This window comes from Nipponia nippon, unplaced genomic scaffold, assembly GCF_047370975.1.
Source record: "Nipponia nippon isolate SJK-2023a ecotype South Korea unplaced genomic scaffold, ASM4737097v1 scaffold_5, whole genome shotgun sequence".
NCBI lineage: Eukaryota > Metazoa > Chordata > Aves > Pelecaniformes > Threskiornithidae > Nipponia > Nipponia nippon.
This window is the reverse complement of record NW_028262369.1, coordinates 27,972,910-27,989,367: the sequence shown is the minus strand read 5'-3', so window position 1 is coordinate 27,989,367 and position 16,458 is coordinate 27,972,910. Positions and strand designations below refer to the sequence as shown.

Below are 16,458 nucleotides of genomic sequence, written 5' to 3'. Positions count from 1 at the left end.
CTCTTGAGGGAAACCAAAGTTTTGCCCTCTACCAGATGCATGTATATGACTAAGTGTTTTGCAAATACAAGGGGTTTACTGTGATTTGTGTGTCATGTATTAACTAATACAGGTTTAAATTATTCTTTTTACCTCTCACCAAGGACAAGCCTTACTTTGCTTTAACTTCATCTAATTCCTCCTCTGTTTACGTTAAAGCAGAACAAGCTGCCCTTAAGATAAATAAGAATGTTCACACAACAGTTCATGTTGGTTTAACTAAATTAGATTAGAAGTAGTAGCGGTTTTGCACAGAGCAGTTCTAAGCTGTAAAACGCTATTAAAGTGGTGTCCTATTCTGTAAGTTTTTCTCATCACTACAACACAGAAACATTCATAAAGGTGACATAGAAGTTTTAAAATGGTCTGCGATTTTGAAGAACAAAATGGCATCCTCAAAAAATGCCAGCTAACTACTGACCAAACCCAACCTGTTTTAAGGATATAACTGTCTATCAAACCTTAATAACTAAGTAATAAATCCCTTTGAATCAATACATTTGGAACACTAATTCAAGATGATTAAAGCAGCAGATAACGTTAAGAATTAAAATGCAAAGCACATAATATGTAAACATCAAACACAAAATATTATTAATTGTTATATACTTCTCATGTATTTGCACTACACATGCATTTCAAATGCAAATATTAATTTGGAGAGAAATACCTACTGTATATGCACACACTGAAACAGTTTGCTCAGCTATACTGCATCAATGGTTATTTGACAAGTTATAGCATCACAAGCTGCTCATTTACATATTCAGCTATTCTGTCTGGTTTTTCCCTGTGAAGATGTTAATAAAACAACTGTTTTACAGATCCGTTCTAACAGCTCCTCCTCTGAACCACAAGGATACTCATAGTTATGCAAATTCAGTGTATAAAATATACACCAACAAAAAGACACCAAAAATGTAAAAACACTTCTTTTCTAAATCCTAGGAAAGTGTAATTTTATTGAACTATGGAAGTTAACACCAAGAATAACAATTTAGTTGATAGAAAAAAATTCCATTTGATATTCAGATAATAATCAGTGAAAATTCAGTCTCCGTTTGAACAGCTAACGTGCAAGCATTGTACTCAGTAATTCCCTCCACATGGGGACAGTTTTGAAGTGTAATTCAACATACTTACCACTCTGCATTGCAAAAATAAGTATAAAGAGCATAATAATGTAAAAGTTTCTGATTTACAGTATGTTTTTCTACATTGTAAGGAGAAAGCGGTATTCAGAAAATTTAAGTCAGATAAACCATCTTGATTTTTTTAAACAAGCAGCAATGAAGAAATTCTTAAAAGTTTTTCATTAAAAACTGCAAAAGAATCAATAAACCAGAAGATGAAGAGTAGGAATGACAGAGCAGTGAAAAAGAAAACGTGTATGTGGACTAACAAAAAATAAAGGAAACAGAAGAAAAAAAATGCTTAAAAAGAAGAGGGGGAAAAAAAGAGAAAGACATGGTTTACTACACAAGCAAAATGACCTACAGAGAAGAAAATATAGATGGGTGATTGTCAAATTTTGTAAGTTAAAACTGAATGATCTTAGATCCGACAAATAAACTGACATAAGGCGAAAGACACACAAAATCAGAACTGAAATTGGATTTGCAGTTCTCTTCTGATATTGCAGTTTAAAAATCTGATTTGCAGTTCTCCTCTGTCTTGAGATGACAGATGCTTATTTCAGACTGCATTTATGTTTCAGAAGAACATTTAATCTCCGAGTTTTATTGTTCCTCACTTCAAACTGATCTTAAGAAAAAATGTAATGAAACACAATGCTAACATACTCCTCTAAAGGAAAAACTATACCTTTTTGGGTATTCAAAAGGCTTCTCTTACTGCTCATGTTGATTCTTTGCATGACTACTCTGCAGTGAGTCGAAACACACAGGAGGTGCACTTTTCATTTAATCTTTCATTTACTTGTTCCTGTTATAGAAGAATTCGACCACCTCTGTTTATACAATTATTAAAAAATGACAGTGTTTTTGCTAAAACGGAGAAGGTTTCCCAATGGCGTAACATTTGAAAATACTGTTTTGCACCAAAGGACTGGTGCAGATCCAGTCCTTGTAGGATGGAATTGCATTAGTGTTTTACCTCAAAAACACATCCCTGATCTTAAGTAAGTCTCCCACTTGTCCAACTTACTGTACTTCAGCTTGCATGACGGAGCACTCTCAAAGCATGCAAACCGAATACCATTAGGATCAAACTAAACCAGAAGATGCACAATTTTAAAATTTCAACTACTAAGAAACATTCATTCCACAGGAACAGACTAGAACTGGTTGCTAGTAGAATGCCAGAAACATAAAGAGCGTGGATGTTAGATCCTCATCACTAACTGTTTTTCTATGCAGACCTCCTATTGCGCTGTCCTGCATGCTATCGTACACATAGCTGTAGACTACAACTTACTGTTCTGTGGGAAGATTTAAAGAGGAGAGTAAAGACATCTCCACGGCAATTCAAGCTTCATCTCAGTCTACTACTCTTAGTTCATCAAAAAATAAACTTTTGTCCCACCCAGACCTCACAGAATGCTCTAGAGAATTACCCTGTTTTTCACTGGCCTAATGAGACCCAACCTCGAAACACTAACGTGGACCTGCCTGACTTGACAGTTTACCTTTTGCAACAGGGAGAGAAGTTTCACTTTACTGTTTTGTACTACAAAAAAGTACCCTCTTCCACTGTTCTGTTGCTGCTTTTTGTGAATGTCAGAGCTTCTCCATTTTGTTTGTCTTAGTCCTGGCCCAGGCTGCCCTGTGGTCACAATTCTCAGCTGCAGTCTAGCCTTTCCTCTGCCAGCCCAATGTCAATGCATAGAATAAAAAAAAGCCAAGACCTTTTAAGCAGAGTGGGTGAAACAGATTGATAGTTATAGGTGAAATTGTCAACACACAAAACACTCCCCAGATTAACCTAAGCACTTCTTACGCTCCCCACTTTTGAATTATTCAGGAATAAGTCCTTCCTGTCTTAAAAGAGGAACTTTTTGTGGCCAAGTGCAAACAGGAGTTTATACAAGACACAGAGGGGAGATGTTGAACTGAAATTCAGCTTACGGTTACAGTGAAACTAATAATGAGACACAAACACAGCTCGCAATGTTTCTTAAGTAAGAGTTACACTTTGGGAGTTGCTGAGTTCACTAAAAGGTAGCCTGTCATCAGAAATGAGTAAAGTAAGTTTGAGAACAATCCAAAACCAATATAAAACTTTCGTCTTTCTGTTTCTCCTGGAAGAAATTGCAGAGATATTTGGGGTGCTGCATTTTGCCCTGATGCTGTGAATGAAATGACTGAAATTATGTCAGTTCTTAGGATTCGTTATTCCTTTCTCCATTTCCCTTTGTTGGGGTTGGAGTAAAGTATGTACAGCTACACCATGTGATACCAGGCAGTCAGACCTACCGCCATTTTATAAGTACAGATTTGTAGGAAGAGGCTTTCTCTTCCTTATAGACAAATTGTCGAAAAATAGTAAAAAATCCTTGTTCTTTGTACTCTTCTTTCCCTTTTTTTTCTTTCATTGCTTATCTGTTTTGAATATTGTGAAGATCTTGAGATATTGTTCTACACTTTTAAATTACAGTGCATCATAATTTCCAAGAGAGCTACTAGATTTTAGAGATACTAGGTTACAGCTACTAGATAGAATCACCTTCCTGGGAAAGAAGAAGATTGGTGAGAGTTAAGGTCTTTGGTACACTGAATCTCTGTTGGTCACATGCCTCCCTCCCCACTCCAAAGCAATATATACAAACGAATGATGTCTCAAAAATGTTTATTGTTGTATTAAATTCTCTTACTTCCAAAAGAATCACCCCCAAAGAATCAACATTAGCAGTATTCTATGCTGCATATGGCACAGTCTGTGACAGTTTCTGTATGTAACTCAAGGGGAGAAAAAAAAAAAAAAACCCAAGATTTTCTAATAATCTCTTTTTCTTCCAAAACACAATGAATTAAAATAGATTAAGTGTTTACAGCATTGTTCTGCACTTTCTATCAGCTGGGAGGATTGTGTAAAAAATACCCTCTTCTAACCAAACTCAAGACTTTTTTCTTTTTAACCTGATTCAGTAAGAAGTAATTCATTAACACATTCCTGGTTATTCACAAAGTTCTAGTCCCCTAAATATGGTAAGAACAAACAACATAATAAAACAACAACAAAAAGCCTTTGTTCATGGTTCAAGCACCTCTCCAGTCAGCACCTACCCCAAGCTGCTTTCCTTATCTCTTCACAAGGCCACATTACCAGTCCTTGCTCTGGATGGCATTTTCTTGCTGGTTGTCCTACTTTCTTGCCTTTACTCCCAGTTTCTTTATTTTTTCTACCTTTTTACCAGTTAAACAATACTTCACGTAATAGTAGCCACAGGAATCTCAATGCGATTTTGTTTTGGGCAGTCGTATGTGTGTGGTTTCGGGGTGAGAAACCAGCTGTTTCAAGTAACTTACGGTCTGAAGAGAAGTACATAAAGCCAGGAATCACTGAAGTCAATGGCAGCATTGGATATATGCGTTAGGTCTTGTGGGTTTTTTTCTGTTTAGTTGGTTGTTTTTCTAGGGTGGACATCAAAATTATGTCCACTTAAATCCACTAAACTGAGCTCAAGAGGAGCAGAAAAATGGTCGAGTCTATTTGCAAAACAGAAGAAAAGTCAGAGGGCACTGAACAGAAAGCTCCTCTCCTTTTTCCTGTGTTGGTCACTATTGGAAAAGTAAAACATCCAACACAGACCCAAGTTCTGCAGAACTGGGAAGTAACCTTTGGTCAGAAGGTGGATGATCCGCTCCCTGAGATGACCAAAAATGAGCAGATTTTGTATACGAAGACACCTGCTTATACTGTGTCCTACTGTGAATATCATCCTTAGAAGGTCCTTAGAGTGTTCATGATCAATTGCTGACATGATATGCAAGTAACCACAAACTTCACTCGGGTTGACAGGACCTTGTGGCCGTTGCCCCTCTTCTGGAAAATTCAGAAGGAGCCTAGTTTGCTCCTATGCCTTTGTCTAGCTATGCTTTAAATAGTTTGCCTCCACCATACCCAGTGGAGATTTAACTTGAGAAACATCTCTACCCTGTTTGCATTTACTTCTATGTCCCTACAACAGCAGATGCAGTCTCAAACAACTTCTTGTGCCATGCCTACTGTGATGCTTCTCTAGTTGGAAACTGTGTGGTTTGATTTGTATATACATTAAATATGGAGTTTTACAATACAAGCTTGTATCATTTCTGCTGTCCACCATTATCCCCACATATCTTCCAGCATTATTACTTTCAAAACAAGATAAGAATAAGTTCACTTTGGTCTGCTAATCTAGGCAGGGAAAAATAAAGTAGATTCAAGGCTTGGTACAAACCCAAAAATTGTGATCAAACTATATAGTTAGTAAATTGTTTGTCTAAATCTTTCATGTATGATGAAAGATTATTATCATAATTCATTAGCAAATTACAGACTTTGTAATGCAGGCAGTCACAAATTTGGCTTTGTATCAATCATTTTAGACCAGCTGGGTAGAAATTAACACAACTCTGGGATAAATAAAATGAAGTGCTCTTTCATTTTTAATTCACTGGAAACTTTGAAGGAAAGAAATGGAAGCTCTTTCAAAAATGTCGGTTTTCCCTGATTTTTGTAAATCATTCCATTTCACTGTAGAGATATAGAGATACAAACACACATGGACTGTATGTGATTTAATACCACAGTAACTGCTCAATCAAAATAAATATAAAATATATATAGAAGAAAAACCAGTGCAGTTTAAAAAAATCCCTTTCTTTCATTGTTTCTGGGCAGTCATACACGTTAGTGATCACCAGAAGAATTATTAAACAAACACAAAAGCTAATAGCCTAGCTACTCACAAGATACAATATTGTCAAAATTCCTGCTCTGAGCTTTTTCAGTCTACCAAGATGACCTTGTACAAAAATGCTTGTTTTGATTATGTCTACTTTCCCTAAGCTACAAGGCCATGTATAGTGACAGCTGCATTTGGGAGCAACTTAAAACAAATTTTATCTTAGTGGCACCTAATCCAGAGACTGGTACAAGCAGCATGGAAAAGTCAATGTCAAAATTAAACAATGAAGGCTTTTCGAGGAACAGATGCTTTTTGCCTGCAGCTGTAAAAACCTTAAAACAATCCTATACCCCACTGTCTGGTCACGCAACTATCACAAAGCAAGGCATAAATTTTGCCACTTATTGCAAATGTTTGCCAAGAGCTTCTATAACCCTTTTTAAAAACAGTAACAGGGATTTCTCGAGGGTGATTATGAGGCCATTTTATCCTTTAAATGAGTGCAAGGCTCTTCAATTTATGCCCATGATTCTCAGTACAAAAATAAAAGAATAACTTTTCAAGTTCATGTTTCACACAGTCATAGGAACACAACTGAAAAAATCATAAGAAACGGGTGGACTAAAAAGATAGCGCACTGTTTCACTAAGATGTTATGGACTGGACAGAGACAAAAATTAGTAATTCACATTTGAAATGGCAAGTGAGTATTTTCTTTGCATAGTAATTACAAAGCGATGTAGCACAGCACTATCATTACACTGCTGCTAAGATACTGTTGACCATTTCAGTGTTGTATCTCCACAACTACTATGTTAAATATTCTCATCGCTGCAACTCTCCAAAAAATTTCCTTTTTCTATTAAATGAATGCACCAATAAACTTTAAACCAAAATACAAACTCTCAGTGAAAAAACTTCTATAACTCAATGAATAAAAGTAAATCATCAGTTCCCAATTAAGTGAGCAATTTACAATGTCAGGAATCTAGTTGCACTGCATATGAACTGATGGGGTTTTTAGATTGGCTTCTGTTGTGTATTTAAAAGTGATAGCACCAACATGATTTACATAAGTACAATATTTTCAAATATTTTCTCACCAAGCAAGCACTCTAAAATTGTGAAGTGTTTCCTTTCTTACTCAAGTTAAAAAAAAAAAAAAAAAAAACCACACAAACAAACTTTTCCAGAACAACAGTTCATTAGCACCTCACTATTTATAAGTATAATTGGGTTGTTTGATGAGAAAACATGAGAGAACACTGTGCCTACTATAATTTGCACAAATACAAATTTCATTGTTTGAAAACAAATCAGCAATTTAACGATTGGGTTTTTTTTAATATAAGTGTATATCATGCAATAATAGAAGTGATCATATTATAGTTAACATAGGATAGAAAGGTTAAACCATGCTCTAGTACACTTTAATTTACAAGCTGTAAATTAATTTTTTTTAATTGCAAAAAATGCTAACTTTTGTTTTTCATTTGTGATTCAACTAAATATAATTTATAGAGATAGCAGTGCTATGCTATTTAGCTACCAAGTACTGCTTTCCCACTTTAAATAGCACAGGAACTAGGGAAATAGCTGTTTAATATGTTCATAAAGCTGCTTAGGTTTTCTTGTCATTTCATGCTAACACCTTTTTAATAGCTAGCATTATGATAGAAGCCTTGCATAAAAATTCTTCACCTTGAAAGTAAAACATAGCAAATATTCAAAATCAGAATAGCAAGCGATGGTTTTAATTGCAGTTTTCAAAAAATTCAGGGTTTTAAATTAGGTCTTGATCCCCAAAATCCTTAGCATCCTTAAATTACATGAGTAAAGCCATTCAATTCAACATGATTACTTCTAAAATAAGGACAACTCACATGACTGAGCATTTACGGAGCCAAACCTATAACCAAAATTATAACAATGACTCCTCATTACTTTCAAATTCAAATAAATTGATCCTTATCCTTTGAGAGTTTCTCTCAAATCCAACTACACTTACGGATGGAGTGTAATAGAGACAGAGAACGAGAGAAAGGAAGAAGGGAGACACAAACATACACAGAAAACTACAAGCGCTGACAAATCGAAAGCTAACAGATGTGTGACTTCTAATTAGTTATAATAATCTGTGCTTCGACACTATTGGAACATGCCTCGCCTTCCCATGGAAATCAAACAGCTTCCTTTGGAGTTTTAAACTCTCTGGGTGTTTCTAAATTTATTCAAGGAAAAAACCCTGCTTTCAGCAAATTTTAGATATCTACAGTGATAACTTTATGAAAGGAAAATATTAAATTATAATTATCCTAAACAGACACAGTCTTGTGAAACTAACCCTACATTCATATGAAAATACAAAGCATTGACTATAATGAATTTGATTCATCCTTGGACACAAAGCTTTACCACAGTAAACTCAGTCAACTGTTGCTCTTGCTTTTATATTCATAGTACTTAAATAGCGCACTTTAAAACAAAAAAAACTCCAATTGGCTTTTCATACATCCACCCTCCCCAAAAATAACGCACTTGAAAAACCCAAATGATATGAAAAGGCTTCAAGGCCTCTTTTCTCCTTTTCACAGCACTTTTTTTTTATTTCTGTTTGCAGTAATCTGCCTTTCACTTTCTCATTGCTACAGAACAAACGAGGAGGCTCAGCACTTTGAAAAGGGGGCTCAATGTGTAATGGGTCCACTAGAATTAATTTAGTTGCACCAAATCCATTGAGCAGTGAGGGTTTTTTCTCTTCTCAAATCATTTTGAGTCGGACGCAGCCCCCAGCCTTTGTAATTCTAGTAAAGCACTTAAAGTGCACAGTAGGTGTTCATCAGGACCATCTGGTCAAAAGCAAAACAAGCTGCTGATTTTGCCTTTGAATAGAATGAAGCAAGTGTGAATTAGTCTCTTCAATTAGCACTATTACAACCTGTCAAGTGCATATTGTAAAACAGGATTATTACAGTATTGGTCACCAGTGCAATTATTTACTCTCTGCCTTTTCTTGCATATAAAAGTGTCCATGTTTACTAGTTTTTGATAACTGAAGATCGTTTCTTTAATGATATGCACGTCCAAACCCACCAAAACCAAATTACAGGTTATGAAACATATTCTGTCAGGAATATATTAAGCTTCATAATTAATAGAGAAGTAAAAGAGTGTCCTTCCTTTATCTCTTATTGCTGTTTCTGTTGCATAAAAAGGATAATGGTTATATACCTTTATCAATACGATCTCTTCGAAACAGATCTCTACAGTCAGATATTAAGATATTTTAAGTGCCTAATAAAGCTATCACTTTGAACAGGTACATAAAAGGTATTTTCTCTTTATTTCCCAAGGAACTTCCTTTTCATACAATTCCTAACGCACGACCATTTACAAAAAGTTTATCAAGGATTTCTTTCAGCAAATACATTTTAGTTTAGCAATGTGCTGGTTTTCTTTAAAAGAAAAGAAAAAAAACAAATAAAGAAGTTGATTTAGCTTTATAAAAATACATTTTTCTCTCCTTGTTTAAAAAGTCAAAACCTAGCTTGCTAGCTGGTAATCATTTACCACTATAGAACAGTGAGGCTATGACAGCGATAGATGTTTAAATTATGTATACTGTTGTTATGACTCACTATAAATTGAATAATTTTTACATGACAGATTTCTCTAAAAAGCAAACAAAATGTTCAAATTTCACAAAAAGAATACACTTCTCTTGAGTACAATTAGCATAGCAACAACGTATTTTACTAGCTTCTCTGATACTAAGAGAATAATTGAACAATAGCGTAGAATGTTTGTGCACCTCCTATTAAATACCAAAAACTGTTAGTTACTGATTTTTATTAGCATAAGAATAGTTTTCAACAATTTTGAAGCAAAAAAAAATAATCAAAATATAAACACAACTGTTTCTGAAACTGTTAACGTATGTACCATATTTGGATATGTCCATATTCTGATCTCTGGCAAATGTATTTTATTGTAATTACTTAGCTACAATATAAAAAAGAACGTTATTTATATATACATTTCGTGTTCCCATGCCCACGTCTGACCTTCACTGTGGATGATATCACTCAACAACAATTGGCTTGAAAATATTTTGTACAGATACCAAAAATCAGATCTGAAAAAGGTACAAGACCTTCAGCTGGATTATTTTTCTGCATGCTGAAGGTAGTTCATCTGCTTACCTATATTTATATACATAGGCCTTTTAAATAAGCTTTCTGCCTGCATGTTTACAAGCGGTGGTTTTGTATTTTGTTTCACATCCATCCACTTATCAAAAAAGTTTCAAAAAATTCAGTACAAAGGACTTCAAACTGTCATTAGGGTCTGTCAACACAGAATTTATAGTTTATCTCAGCCCAAGCAGTTGTATGCACAAATAGTTCCTCCTCCTGCCTGGAGTGCTATTGGATACATTGCTTTTCATATTGCACCTTAGCCAGTAAGTCTATAGGGAACAAAGAACAAATATATTACCTATTACAGGTGACAGGGATGCTAAGCAGCTAGCCTCCGATTAGGTCATTGTCTAAAGGAACAGAATAAAGAGCAGATGCAGCTATGCAGAGGCAGCCAGTATTTAGGGACCCGTCTTCTTTGCATTGTTTGCACAGATTTTATGTTTTACTAGGAATTATAGTGCCCGGTACATGCTTTAGCTAGTATTCTCAACTGGAATCTCCAGCAGTTACAAAATAAAATCACCAATCTACAAGAGGCCTGAGGTTTCTGCATATTTAACTCGTCCACCCTTTAGTAGCCACAGCTTGTGTACACTGGATACTTCAGTAATCCCACACACAGGAATCACAAAAAGGCTTCAAGGTCTATACCAAGAATAAAATAGACAAACGCAAACTCCTTGCAGTTATCCAGTTTGTTAATTTTTTTTTTTATTTTTTTATTTTTTCCTCCTATGTTACTGACTGAAACAACAAAAAGTGTGAAGCATGCTATTGTGACAAGAACTCAAATTCAAAAGTTTTTCACAAATTAGTTTGTCTACTCCAGGATGAGAACACGAACTTGCTTTCCATAAAACATGTAAATATTCCCCCGTTTGAAAAAGGCTGTCTATCTCCGTCAAATAATATAACTAAAACTTGCAAAAATGAAAAGTAGTAGAAACGTTCATTTCTAAATGAGACCAAGTTCGTAAGAATGGACAGAAAACAAATTATGTTCAATGTGGCAATGCCTTGTAATAATTTACCACATAGATTCTCAAATCAAAATTTAAAAATTCTCTCACTCCAGTTACAGATAGCCTCTATGGATTATCTTAGCAGAATAAAGAGCAAGTATTTAGATAGAAAACTCCTTTTAGTCTTGTAAGTCTTAGGAGTTCAATTTGTTAGAACTGTCCTTATTTAGCCCTATAATACATTGGAAATGTATTAATTTACAGTCTCCAAACTGGCACAAAACCTACTAATTTCCCCTTTAAAATGTGGATCATGGAAAAAAGTAATCATGATATTTCCCAGAACAGTATCTGCCCAGAATTAATTTAATACTGCAATTTTACAAGAACAAACAGATGTCAGAAACCTGTGACACAGATTAATTTGCAATTTAGGCCAACATGTTATCATTAACTTTCCAAGTTAACTCCCCTGCTCAACTCACACACACACAAAAAAAAAAAAAAAAAAGAAAAAGAAATCCAATATCCAGAATTTTGGACAAGTTCAGTTTAATTTTTCATTTCATTTCTGAAGATTCTCTATAGGCTCATAATCCCACATCAATATAACTGATAGTAACTTATATTTTTTTAAACTGAGAAATTAAATCTTAATACATAAACAGTTGAAGATGTAGATAAAGCACGTTAAAAAAAGGCATTTTCAAGTACCATTCAAAATCCAACTATTGAATTAATATGCAAGAAATTGTGGAAGCAGACGTGAGCACTACGGCTTCAGGCTTCTCTCAGAGAATTTCCTGTCAGACTGTTTCCCCATTCAACAGCAAGACTTCTTTGAAATACCAATTCATCCAAGTATCATTTACTATTAAACATACATTCTAAACAACAAAAAAAGACAACAGAGAACTGAAGCAACAGTAGTTTAGGAAAGCACAACTGAGAGCCCACTGGATTTTGCATTTAATCCATTGCAAAATATGACAGTTTTGAAAGGGTGGTGTGGTTGGGTTTTTAGTGTGGTGGGTTTGGTTTTTTGGTTTTTTTGAGACACATGGAAAAAATAGCTATTCCTTAAAATTTGCAGCACTAATAATAACAACAAACTAAACAACTAGCCCTGGAGAGACAGTTGCACCCAACTGTGGCAAGCAGTAGGACATTTATAGAATTTTAAATATTTCTTTTAATAATTGATGTAGTAATTTTGAATCTTTCTGCATAGGATATAACGTGTGAGTAGATTGCATTAACACTGCTTAAACATTTCAACTTGTCAGTATGGCCAAGTCGATTTCTGAAATATTTGCAGTATTTTCCCATCGAAACAGTAATAAAGGTAGAATAAATATATGCCACTGCTTTATAATCACTGAACATTAATGAATATTTTATGTCTTTTTAAATCTCCCTGTTTAATTTAAAAGGGTGAAATTAAGTCTCCTCCCTGCAATATGCCAATTATCTGTAAATCAAACAATAACTTGGCCATTATACTCCTTTTTGTTAATATACCAGAAGCTAATTTGAAAACACTGAACAGCATTTTTAGGTAATAATTGAATAGTCCTTCCTGCCCTCTTGTGGTTGGCAACTGCAACTCACATAGAGCTTTTTCACGACTACAAAACTATACCAGAAGGAAAGTAAACTACTAATTTGTTAAAGTGTGAACAAGACAGTGAAGGGGAGGCCGGGGGGGGAAATCTAACAGTCCCTGGAGAGGAGAGAGACAAGGGAGAGGAGAAGGAAAGATATCACTGATTCCTCCAAATCACACAGACTAACTAGATTTATCAATCACTTGTTACAATGCTCACTCTGCTAAATGGAAAAAAAAAAATTAAATAGCCATTAGGGAGTTAACATACAAAACAGTGCTTGTTTTCTATAATTAGACAAATGTTCACCAACCCTTTTACCTCATCCAAATCCCCAGTGATTTCCACGAGACTTTGCACAGAGAGACATATTCACCTGTTCAGCATCGGCTGCATAAAAAGGTCCAGAGTTCTCTTTTCATTTTAGTCTCTGAAACTGTCTTCATAATTTTATGCACTCCACAGGATGTAATACTTAGATACAAGACAGAATGGCAAAGAAAGTTTTGATGCTCATACTCGTTATGGGGTGGTAGGGGTTTTTTGGATTTTGGTTGTTTAATAGGGAAAATCATAACTGACTTTTAAATTAAGTCGACTTTATATGTTAACATGTTGACTGTAACCTGTCATTAGCAACAAGAAAACTTCACCGCATGTAAAGGCAGCCTAGATTCCCATGCACTGTCACAGCTTTCTGGTTCCTTTAAGCCAGTTAAGACCCACCAGTAAAGTAGTAATTGACACAGCATAGATAAAAACCAAACAGGCAATATTTATGCATGTGTTTTCTTTTAGAATCTCACCATTTTAAAATTAAAAACAAATATTCTGATAATTTCTTTCCATAAATATTCAAATTATTTTTAATTGGAAAGCTTGTCAGAGCTTGGCCCCTCAAAAAACAAACTGATGCAACTAGGTTTGTTTGTTTATATTATATTAAAAAAAACACCAAAACTTACTATAATAGGTTTAAAAAGGTAGAAAACAGGCTTTCACGCAGGGGAAAGATCAGAATTTAGATCTTAAGAATAATAGGATTCACAGTGAAAACAGTTAATGATAATTTTTCATTGTTGTAGGAGATATTGCTCCTATAGCTAGTATTACAGAACTTCAAATAATTCTGTCTACAATGTCAGCATGTGACATGAAAAACTTCAATAAAATCTGTTCAACCCTAAAAGACTGGGAGAAGTGTCAGACCAATAGCAAACATACATTTAATTTGAAAAGCAAACATTTAATCTTAATATTTTGTAATGTGAATTCTGAAGATTCACATTTCTAGATTGTCATGTTTCCAGAAGTTAGTGGGTTATATGGAAAATAACATCCAAAACATCTGCATTAGACATACCATGGGGCATTAGACAACAGCCTTTGGCGTTAGAAAGGAGTGTTACAAATATGCAAGGACTGCTTGTTCTAAATTCAGAGGGTCCAGAGTCATATTAGAGATATTTGTTCTTACAGGACTTAATTCTGACGAAGTTCTCTACAATATCACCCCTTGCTGGACATTCCATAGAATGGCAGTGACATCCATTATACACAAAACCATTTGGCTACCAAGGCAGTAAGAATAACAGTACTACAATAGCAACCAGTAATGGTAGAGGTGCCTACAAAATGGAGATGGAGCTGGTTAAAAGAAGGGAAGACAGAAAGAGCTTCAAGGGGCTTAAAGATAAAATGTAATTTGAATAACTGCCTTTCCTCATCACTCTAGAATAACTCAATAAACAGTTTGTGTATTTTGATACTACAATGCCAAAAGAAACATCTTTTCTGTATAATTTCATAGAAAACCTTTTTTAGGCCAAGTTCTTTACTCAAATTACAGCAATCTTGATGATCCAGTTGATTAAACCAAAAAGACTAATAAAATAAAGGAATATCCATCAAGACCATGTAAACCCTCTTTAACAGAGCTGGCATTAGCTATAATGAGCTACATTTATTCTTCAGCTGTGAAACAGCACTCACCTCCTGAATGGTACTGCTTCCTGAGAAGTTGAGGTTATACTCCCGCTGGACTTCTCGATGGGTGACAATCAGCATGAAGTTTTGATTTAATGACTCCTGCAGGGCCCTGAAATGGTTGAAAGAAAAACAAGAAAATCAGGGATAAGCATGTTATAGCTTGTTTTACAGTTAGATGCAAAAACCCCAGGGCACCCTAAACTCTAGATGGACAAGTCCAGGCACAACATTATCATCTCTCTTTTCACTCTTAAATGCAAGGAAGCATGCTGAGAATGACCAAAGGCCATTCCTGAACTCCGTCCTTAATAAGGTGACTGCAGCCTCTAAAGCTCTTCTAATGTTAAGTATTCTCAAAATCGAGAGAGTCACATTATCTTCACAAACATCGGGTATATTTAGCACTCATAATGCCATTAATACCAGGCTTGTAAGCATATTGATGACCAGACAAAATATCAAGCTACAGTGCACATTAAAAACTGATGGTAAGTAGAACAAGGCAAAGCATGCTGTTGCTTCTCTAAGGTTACCTGAAGCATAAACCAAATGGAAATTCTTCCGCTTAGTTTCATACAAAGCACATAAACCCAGCTAATTAGAACTGGAAAACTAACCACAGCGAAATTGCTCGTGTGGGTATTGAGCATTCAGAAAAGTTAGTTCTGCTCAAATTGTTTTAAATGTACATTAACACATCTTTAATCATATGAATTAAAAAAAAAAAATCTTAAGATACAGATTAAACAGGCCAACTATATGTTGATGCTGTCACAAACTTGGGGCTTTTTTGTGATTTTCCTAGTAATAAAAGATCTAGATGTTAAAAAGGCATCCTGTTTGCTTAATTAGATACAAAATTATGCATCTATCTATTTTTCAAAATAGAAGGCAGGATTTCTGTTATAGACACGGCAATTACAGCTGTGTACAATCTTACATAGGCTACAAAACTGCAGCAACATTGTAACATAGCTTGGATTTCTAAACAATATTTATACAGACTTAACCTGTTCAGTGGCATATGGAATTAAATTGGGCTTATTTGATTCTTTTTTTTCTTATCAAACACTCTTAAAAGAATAACAGACTGGGTTTTTTTTCCTTCACATCTTCGCTGTTCCATGACGCTTCAACATGCCATTCTTCTTAGCAATAAAGGACAAATTCTGTATGCAGATGAGCACAGCTGTATCTTAAGATACAAGCAGACAAGAAAGACTGCTAGATTATTTGAGTCCTGATTTGTTAGTTTTTCCTTCTACTGGAATTACTAAGCTTCAGTTTTGCTGCTCAGATGCTAAGGAATCCATGCAATACTCACTGGATGCTTTAGCAAGAGATGCACAATTTGCTTTAACATCTCAAGAAAAATTACCTTACAAAAATATCTTCACTCAGCAACTTAATTTGGATTCTGTGACATCTTAAACATAATAATCACATACTACAAAACAAAAATCACGAAGTGCTATTTCTCATCTTTTATGGGTTTGTAATATGGAAGATAAATTTAACTCGTCAATGCTAGGTATGATGAAGTATATGAGAGACACTACAAATGTAACTGAACTAAGTGATCTATGCTGAACATGAAGTTTGCTGCACTTGTCACAAAATCTTGTAAGAAAAGGCCTAAAAAATTTTAAAATACTTAACAGTCCTTCAAAAGAGAAAAAGAAAGAAAAAAAAAAAAGAGTCCTGAAAAGCTGTATGCCTATTTTCAAAGGTAGTTCTAATTTGATTGTTAACAATAAGTTCAGCATCGCCATAACCATATTTTCTTTTGGCAAATGTTCAGTAGCAAC

General features: G+C 34.8%; 1 protein-coding gene across 3 annotated transcripts in view; it reads right to left on the bottom strand.

Moving 5' to 3' along the window:
• Window positions 1–16,458, bottom strand: part of FAF1 (Fas associated factor 1) — a 177,196-nt gene that overhangs the window by 107,400 nt on the left and 53,338 nt on the right. For all 3 annotated transcript variants that reach the window (XR_015698574.1, XR_015698573.1, XM_009461274.2), the window contains exon 7: window positions 14,654–14,759. Coding sequence is in view for 1 of the 3 variants with exons in the window: in XM_009461274.2 (XP_009459549.2) it covers window positions 14,654–14,759 (106 nt within the window). In the remaining 2 variants the exon portion in view is untranslated. The remainder of the gene's footprint in view (window positions 1–14,653; window positions 14,760–16,458) is intronic.